The sequence below is a fragment of the Homalodisca vitripennis genome, chromosome 1 (assembly GCF_021130785.1).
Source record: "Homalodisca vitripennis isolate AUS2020 chromosome 1, UT_GWSS_2.1, whole genome shotgun sequence".
Classification (NCBI taxonomy): domain Eukaryota; kingdom Metazoa; phylum Arthropoda; class Insecta; order Hemiptera; family Cicadellidae; genus Homalodisca; species Homalodisca vitripennis.
Genome location: NC_060207.1, coordinates 130,880,045 through 130,888,971, shown reverse-complemented (window position 1 = coordinate 130,888,971; position 8,927 = coordinate 130,880,045). Strand labels below are relative to the sequence as shown.

Sequence of the window (8,927 nt, the reverse complement as noted above, 5' to 3'; positions counted from 1 at the left end):
GACCAAAACATAAAAAGGCCATGATTGACCGGGGGATGCGAGGTACTAGAGGCTGGGATCTTCCAAATATCGAAAAATGTCATAAGCAGGAACTGCCAGAAGCTGTTACCTGCCAGAGTCCAGTGCTTGCAAGATGCCATATATTTCCGATACCGGGAATAGCCACTGGCTGAGATTTTCAAGAAGCTGAGTGTTCCGAGAGACCGAGAGGTGCTAGAATCCGGATCCTGCTACTGCCAGAAACCTGGAGGTTCTATAGGTAATGGTCTGCCGGAGATCAGGAGCTCCTAGAAGCTGAGAGCTCATGGTCTGGGAACCCTCAGAAGATGGACGCTTAAAGAGCGTCTCGTGGTTGTGCAATAACACGGGCTTTTAAGATTTCAAACTTGTGAACTGATACGAAAATCCACCTAATTATTATTGCCGGTGAGTCAAAAGTTATTGTTTAACTCATTCGGTAGTTTAACTCATTGGAGTGAATGAAAATTATGAATCTATATAAATACTTTTTCTGGATAAAAGTGAATTGAATTATAAAGAATCCAATTTTGAGATAATAGTTTCACTACTTAAGCAAGAGACAAATTACAGAATTTGTGTTTATAAAATTATAGTGATTTAAGAAGTAGTATTTAAATTATTATATCGTTTGAAATTATTAAATTACGATTAATGTTACTAATCAAGACTATCTTAAAGAGCATGAAATATGGTCTTAAGATACCTAAATAAAATTTATTGGTTATACATTTTACATACTGATGGAGAAGTATTAAAACGATGCACTTAGGATCTTGAGACAAGTAAGACTGTTACGTTAATTTATCGTATACATGTTTTACATGATCTTGTTGTGTATTAGGGAATTGGTTAAATGGGAAGTTTTTTATAAAAGAAAATCTAATATTTAGTTAATTTTATTTCTTTAAAGATATAGTACTAACATTTAATTATATAAATCGTCAGTTTAGAAATGATTTGTAATATTTTACTGGTACAAACCTTAAAAATTTTCTTTTAAGGATTTAATATTTAGAAAATTTTGCTTTAATAATATTAGTAACTGTCCTTATCTTCTTCATCAAAACCATTGTAGAAAATATTTTCTTCGTTATATTCATCATTATCTTCTTCTAAATCTTCATTATCCCCATCAATGTAACTATTACCATCATCAACATTTTCTTCATTGTAGTTTTCTTCGGCATCATCACCTTCAATATCATTCTCATTAAATGGTTCGTGTTCATCAAAATCTGCTTCCTCCTCATTTCCTTCATCTTCTTCATCCTCTCCATATTCTTCTTCTTCAAAAGCCTTTTTGATTTCGTCTTCTTCATCAAAATCATCTTCATTGTCAGCTTCATAGTCATCATTATCATCATCATCATCATCATCATCATCATCATCATCATCATCATCATCATCATCATCATCATCATCACCATCATCATCATCATTGTCATCATCATCACCATCATCATCGTCGTCGTCATCGCCGTCTTCTTCATTTCCTTCATCTTCTTCATCCTCTCCATATTCTTCTTCTTCAAAAGCCTTTTTCATTTCGTCTTCTTTATCAAAATCATCTTCATTGTAAGCTTCATCGTCATCATCATCATCATCATCATCATCATCATCATCATCATCATCATCATCATCATCCATCATCACCATCATCATCGTCGTCGTCATCACCATCATCATTGTCGTCATCGTCATCATCGTCATCGTCGTCTACGTCTTCGTCATATTTATCTTCAAAATCATCATCGTCATCACTGTCATAGCTATATTCACTACTGTCATCGTCATCACCACTGTCGTCGTCACTGTCATCACTGTCATCGTCATCTTCTTCAGTATTATTGTCTAACCCATTGGAATGTCCTCCATAAATCTCATCAAATTCATCATCCGCGCTGTCTTCTTCTCCTTGAAGTTCATTTTCATAATCTTCGTAGCTGTCATAATCGTCTTGAAAATACTGAATACCTTCTCCGTTATCTTTACTTCCGGTAGAAACTTGCTTTACTCCCAAAATGTGAAATAATGCTGCATCATTGCTGTTTTCTTGACCGTACCGATTTTGTATATTTCTTGCCAACTGAATCAATTGCTTGTCAATTGAGCGAGCATTAACTAGCCCCGAGAGCAAAAACACAAGACTTAATAACAGCAAACCTGAAAATAAAATACATATTAGTATTTCAAGAATTCCAATATTTTCAATCTTTCATACTATATGCCTATTTTCATTCCTAGTGTAGCCAAAAATAAAAATATTGAGATATATGGCTACAGTCTAAAAGCTTGTAATTTTCTAAGTAGTAAATACATTTTTAACCAAGTTTTAAAATTGTTAAAACTCAATAGTTTTATCCACCCGTTATAAATGTTATCAAATTTTTTCTCTAAATAAAACCAATAACAACGTAACGCCTCAAGTTCCATATCATGTAGAATCCTATTATAAAACGTGTTGTGTAAATTATGAAAATTATATCTTATAGCCAGCGTCTCCTAGTCATTGCGTATATTTAATCTTTTCAATTAACTACAATTCAACTTAGTTGACATAAAATGTCTACGTTCTTACAGGATCCACGGCATTTTTTATACTACCTTTGGACTTTTTACAAATAAGCTATAAAAGCACATACTTTTTGCTTGTTGATTAAAATTATTTCAGTATCCTTGATATTAAAAGGTAAAGTGTGTATATCCGTTACAATATTTTATCTGTATAGTTTTTTTAAAGAGAGGTCGATTACTTTTTAAACCTTATTTCGTCCGTGATCATGTGCGTGTGCGAGAATCTTATCAAACAGAATAAAGGGAAGTGTCAATACAGTACAAGGTCGATGGTACTGATAAAAAGTGATTCGGTCACAGACATAATTTGAACCTGCGCTATATCTAACTCAGACCCTAAGTCCAACGTCTTAGACCGTTCGGACACTGGCACTCCCAAATAGTGTTTTCTATTTATTCCAGTCTCAGGATGTAAACGGATGACTGAGTGAATGTGTTTCAATATGTTTTATGTAATATCTACTAATTTTCAAAGTAATAAAAACTTTTGTTTCGTTTAAATTATTTTTATTGTTTAAATACAATGGCCTGATTTGGGTTCATTTATTTTTCTGAGTTTTGTGTTTAGTAGTAGGCTAAATGTAAGAATAGGCCATGTAGCTTAAATATGTATGCAATACTCTATTTACAAGAAGGAATTTGTTAATTTATTTAATAACTCCTAAGTAACTTGATAGGTATCCACGATGACACTCGTTTACGAATAAATGTAGAAAATAAATATTTTAATGTGGTTGTGTTGAGCCATGTATATTGATTTATCTTTGTATTATCTTAATAACAGGATGGTCCTATTGAAATTCCGTAATAACATTTGACAAGTGAATGACAAGATCACAAGTAAAGGTTCATGGAAATCGCAAATAGCGTGGGAAAATGTATTGATAGATCCATTACACACCTTAGATTCTAAAAGAAAATGACAACTTCATCCCTTGAACGATCTTAATAGTTTCATAACAACGTTAACACCAAGTAGACTGAACGGTGAATGAGACCAAATTAAAAATAATTTATTTCCTAAATATGGCCATTCAGTTTCATGAACCCAATAATCCATAGCATATAGTTCTATAATTATAGTTAATATAGTTAGTTGGGTAATGAAATGTTACTCTTTTCCCAAGTTTTATTTTTTATTCTTTAATACTAATACTAATAAGGTTAACCTAATGATTTTAATATAATATGTATTTAAGTATTGTCTATGACTAGCGTCTTGATGGGCTATGCAAGCTAACAACTAGATGTATTATTAGTGGAATAGTAAATGTTCTTTATTTGACATACTATTTAGTTATATATTAGACTATTGCAAATATTGCGTTCATTCAAATAGATTCCACTAATTAATGTTTATAAAAATGTTAGTTTTTAAGTTACCTATAAAGTCTAAAACATATGATGCTTCGAAAGTTGTAAAATATTATCTTACAGTAAATATTACAAGCTAATTAGTCTGTAATGCTTATGTACTCTGAATTTGATATAAATTATATTAGGTATTTTATACAAATATATGTCTATGAATATAAAGTTCTGCGTATGAATTGTAATTGATTTAATTTATAAATGTTTTTTTATTATTTATTCGTGCACACAGCTCATAACCCTTTGTATTACAAATTTTATAATTGTATGTAGGGCCATAAATACAATAGACATAAAAAAAATTTCTGTTATTTTTAACCTACAGTGCATTCTGAATTGCTATAGTGAAGTTGGCAGCTAAAGTTAATTTTAAGGGTCTTCAAGTTTAATCCAAATTAGAATTTAAAAAACTTATAAATATACTTTAACAAATATATATATACCTAATTGCCCCAAACAATGGATTATTTGGAAATTTCTTATAAACGTTAAACTAAAAAATACTAAATTTTTCTATTAAAGATAAAAAGAAGTATCATTAAAACATTCTCACGGGTAGTACGAGAAATCCTATAACGTACAAAAATAGTCTGATTGCAAACGTTGTAATCAAGGATTTTGTCATCCATCGCGAACTGTACTTCGCGATATATATATATATATATATGTATATATATATATATATATATATATATGTATATATATATATATATATATATATATATATATATATATATATATATATATATATATATATATATATATGAACACGCTATTCCACATTGGAAGAGAGCCTGCACGCAGATATCACGTGCTTCTCCCCCAATGCCAAAGCCGAAATACGTGCCAGCATACAGCCCAAATTACATTCGGTTGCTATGACACTAGTTTAGAATTTGAAAAGGTGGTCAAGAACAATGAATATTGCCCAGCTGTTATCTGGCGCCCAGTGAACTTTGTAACGTACGTAAACACAAGATTTACGAAGTACAGTTCGCGATGGATGAAAAAATCCTTGATTACAACGTTTGCAATCAGACTATTTTTGTACGTTATAGGATTTCTAGTACTACCCATGAGAATGTTTTAATTGTACTTCTTTTTATCTTTAATAGAAAAATTTTGTATTGTTAGGTTTAACGTTTATAAGAAATTTCCAAATAATCAATTGTTTAGGAGCAATTAGGTTTTCATATATAGTACTTTCTAATGTTTTCGTTTTACCATGCTCTAAGCTTGTATTTACCATTTTCCGAAACTTTCCTTTGATATAATAAATCTTTTCAGTACGTAAGTATTAAATTACAGCAGCCATTCGTGAATGGCAAGAATTGAATTCAAGTTGTATGGGTTACAATCTGATTTAATTTAATTTAGTTTTATTTAAAGATTTTTAGAAGCATTATAATATTCACTTTTTATAACTTTTGGCAGACAAAGTGTTCTTATCCCGTGACAGATAATACTGGAGATGGAGGACAAAAATAATTTTATATTTTCTAAATTATTTGCTAATTATTATAATCAGATAATATATAAAGTAATTGGCAATTTCATATAACACGTCTCAGTTACAGAGAGAGATGTAAATATATAACGCCACTTCCAAAGAGATAATTTTCAAATAAAATGGTATCTTAGTATGAGGTGTATCATATGTGAACTGAGAATTTAATCTTTGAAAGTCTTTAGTTATAAGTAACAACCATGAACAAAAGTGTAAATTTCTTACTAGACTATACATCTACTTATGTATATTGATTTTTGCTAATTACTCAATGTAATTTGGTTTCAAAATAATCCATAGCACTAGCTTATATCACTCCAACAAATTAAGAACGATTCTAACACAATACCGTTAAATAAAAAATCAATCAAATATTTGATACTTGGGAAATTAACGATACTATCCCTTACTGTAATACTGTTATCTGAAAAACCAAGCACATAGTATTAATACCTTAACAATTGTTTGACAATTTTAATTCCTTCGTTTAATTTGAGTACTACCCGCTTGGTTAAGAATGATTTTAGTATTAACTCATTTAATAACTATCGTACACTGCCACTTTGAATAATTGAAACTATATTTTTCAGGAATTCTGAAAATTTTATTGCTCAGATACTGGCCACTTGAAATACTAAAATACTTTTTTTTTCAGGATTTCAATCCAGAGTGCTTACATTTATTTGATATTAGTTGAAACTTACTTTTATTTCGATGAGCTCAATTATGTTACAAAAATGTACCGTGTAATGAACACGTAGATAATAGTAATTGATTCTCGAGTCATTGAAACATGAAAATGTATTGTGTTATATAAATTATCATTTTCAATATATTGGAATTCAACTATTATAGTTAAAGTTTTTTATTATCTTATCAAATATGTAAATGATCGTCAAGACAATATATATATATATATATATATATATATATATATATATATATATATATATATATATATATATATATATATGATATCATAATTAACGCAGTTCCACAGATGAAAAATTTATCTTCATATTTAGTGTTCAGTTTTATTTCGTTAAGCAGTATCGTTATTGTTTTTATAATGTCTTTGAAGTCTTAACCCACATAAAAAAAATTAAAACAACAAAACAAAATCCAAACATTAACAAAGGGTACAGAATACGTAATTTTGTTCTTTACAAACAGATACATTTTGTATTTAATTTGTTTCTAGCCAATATTATTTACATTAAAATAATTAAATGGATTTTGAAGTGAGTTGCTGCACAGGATAATCATTTTAACGTGATGTTATCAACTCTTATTCTTGAATAATGCGTTTTCAATTATTCTTTTTTAATATAGAAAAAATATTAAGAATCAAGACCGGTGTACGTTTCGGGACAAAATTTCGGTGACAGTTATATTGTTTAGTATTAATAACTTAAATATTGGTATGTGGAGTGCTTGTGACCAGCATTGTGATGACGTCGTGAAACACTTAAGATAAAGGCCATCATTTAAAGATACTGCAATACGATCTTCCTAGAATTATGACCAAATACGATTTTGTGTGTGTTTTATATAACAATTATGTACTACATCTATAAGTGGGACAGAAATAAACTTTACCAGACCAGGAAAATTTGCCTATTTATTAAATAAATATTGTTTCAGTCAATGGCAGTAGCTAATGACATGAGGCAGCATAATAAAGCGTAAAAATGTATAGTGTTTAGTAATGAAGTTGATGTTTATGTAAGTGAAATTATAAAAAACATAACTGTAAATCATACGTAAGCCTAAATATGACATTTTGCAAATAAAAGCAGGATTGGTAGATGACGGTCCTAATATGATCGAGTTTTGCTTTATATTTTAAATCAGTGTAATAACGCATCCATTTTAAAATACATACGATTATTTTTTAAAGCATTTAAATAAATGTTTATTCATATATTCTTTTGTAGTGTTATAAAATATGTGACTACATAAAAGGATTTATTAAGATTTTTGTTTTACCTAAACATTAATATGAATTAACGTATTACCATACGGGTACCAGGTACTTTTAAACTTATAATTTCTTAAGCTAAACTCAATGAAATATATATCAATTAGTATTTATATCCATTAATTTTCTAATAATTTACATAGTACTAAGCAGTTAACTTGATAGTCTTTTATATTTTCACGGATTGGTATAATTAAATCAAGCGCTATAGGCAACGTTTGAATCATTTAAAAACCTCACGTCAAACTTTTTAACCAATCCTTAAAAGAGGTACATTAATAAATAGACAAACACGTTTTATATGAGACATTTGTAGAACAATCGTAAAGGTAGGAAGAACTGTTTTAGTGGAATTCTATTATAAAACCATTACAACTTTTTGAATTTTACGAGTTAATTTCTCGTGTACTTGGGAAATCATTATGAGGGAAAACAATGATATATGGTCCAATATTTAAATTTTACTTATGTTTACCCTTATAGCTCTAATATATATATATAATATTATATATATATATATATATATATATTATATATATTATATATATGACGATATATATATATATATATATATATATATATATATATATACTATATATATATATATATATACGAGATATATATATATATATATATATATATATATATATATATATATATATAAATATTATTGTTTTTTCATAGTGACACAGCTAGGATGCTTATAATTATGATATACGTGTACATATTTTTATGTAATTTTTAAGTGTACTATATTAAATTAATAGCAATCTTACATAATAATATGTGTAGAGAATAATAAATAATAATTTATAAATATAATAGCTTACCTTTCATCGTATGTGTTTAATGTCGAGATGATACCACTAAACTGAATGGTAGATTCCGTGCTCTTAAGGACAATCTAAAGTGGAGAGAGACGGTCGAGATTGCTGGGAAATCTTCAAGTGCGAAGTAAACACTTGAGAATTCTGCCAGAACTCTGTCAGTAAAATGTTTTAAAAGTGTTTGATGTGTTCTCGGATATTCCTAATTAAATTACCAAACTTTCCGGTGCATCATTACTAACTAAAACAGGCCAGGCATTAATTTATCTTGGTATTACAACTGTCTATTACGAACATTACTTTGATTTTTCCCGTGACTATTTTTGAGTTATAACTCTCTCTTTATAGGTTATATGTTTCTTGTATGTGGTCTTACTTAAAAATTATATTGCTTTATTCAAATTAATTCCACTAAGTTTGTAATAATAATTCTATATCTTTTAAGAGATTTTAGAGAACATTTTACTTGTATTTCTGGAATAGTTTCTTCACTTTTAAACTTGATAAAATATTTTTATCTTTAAACTAATTGTTGATAAGACAAATAATTTAACATTATGAATAATATGGATGATTTTTTTTGTTCATTGAGATTCTTATAATTGTAATGTTTTTACTATGCACAGAAAATATTAGACAATAGTGA

The 8,927-nt window shown here is 28.7% G+C and overlaps 2 protein-coding genes across 2 annotated transcripts; both read right to left on the bottom strand.

Annotated features, from left to right (window-relative positions):
- Positions 1-1,056: 1,056 nt before the first annotated feature.
- Positions 1,057-1,566, bottom strand: LOC124353155 (prostatic spermine-binding protein-like). The gene is made up of 2 exons (XM_046803025.1): positions 1,446-1,566; positions 1,057-1,361 (listed from the first exon to the last, which is right to left on the bottom strand). The coding sequence occupies exons 1-2, from the start codon at positions 1,564-1,566 to the stop codon at positions 1,057-1,059; spliced, it is 426 nt and encodes a 141-aa protein (XP_046658981.1).
- Positions 1,567-1,660: 94 nt separating this feature from the next.
- Positions 1,661-8,291, bottom strand: LOC124353148 (prostatic spermine-binding protein-like). The gene is made up of 2 exons (XM_046803013.1): positions 8,285-8,291; positions 1,661-2,184 (listed from the first exon to the last, which is right to left on the bottom strand). Exons 1-2 carry the CDS (start codon positions 8,289-8,291, stop codon positions 1,661-1,663), a joined length of 531 nt encoding a protein of 176 aa, XP_046658969.1.
- Between the last annotated feature and the right edge of the window lie 636 nt (positions 8,292-8,927).

Bases quoted from the DNA above. Each gene is read 5' to 3' on its own strand.
- LOC124353155 (XM_046803025.1), bottom strand. From the start codon at position 1,566: ATGAAAAAGGCTTTTGAAGAAGAAGAATATGGAGAGGATGAAGAAGAT. The intron at 1,362-1,445 runs GTGATGATGATG...ATGACTATGAAG, and splicing joins TGACAATGATGATGATGATG to CTGACAATGAAGATGATTTT.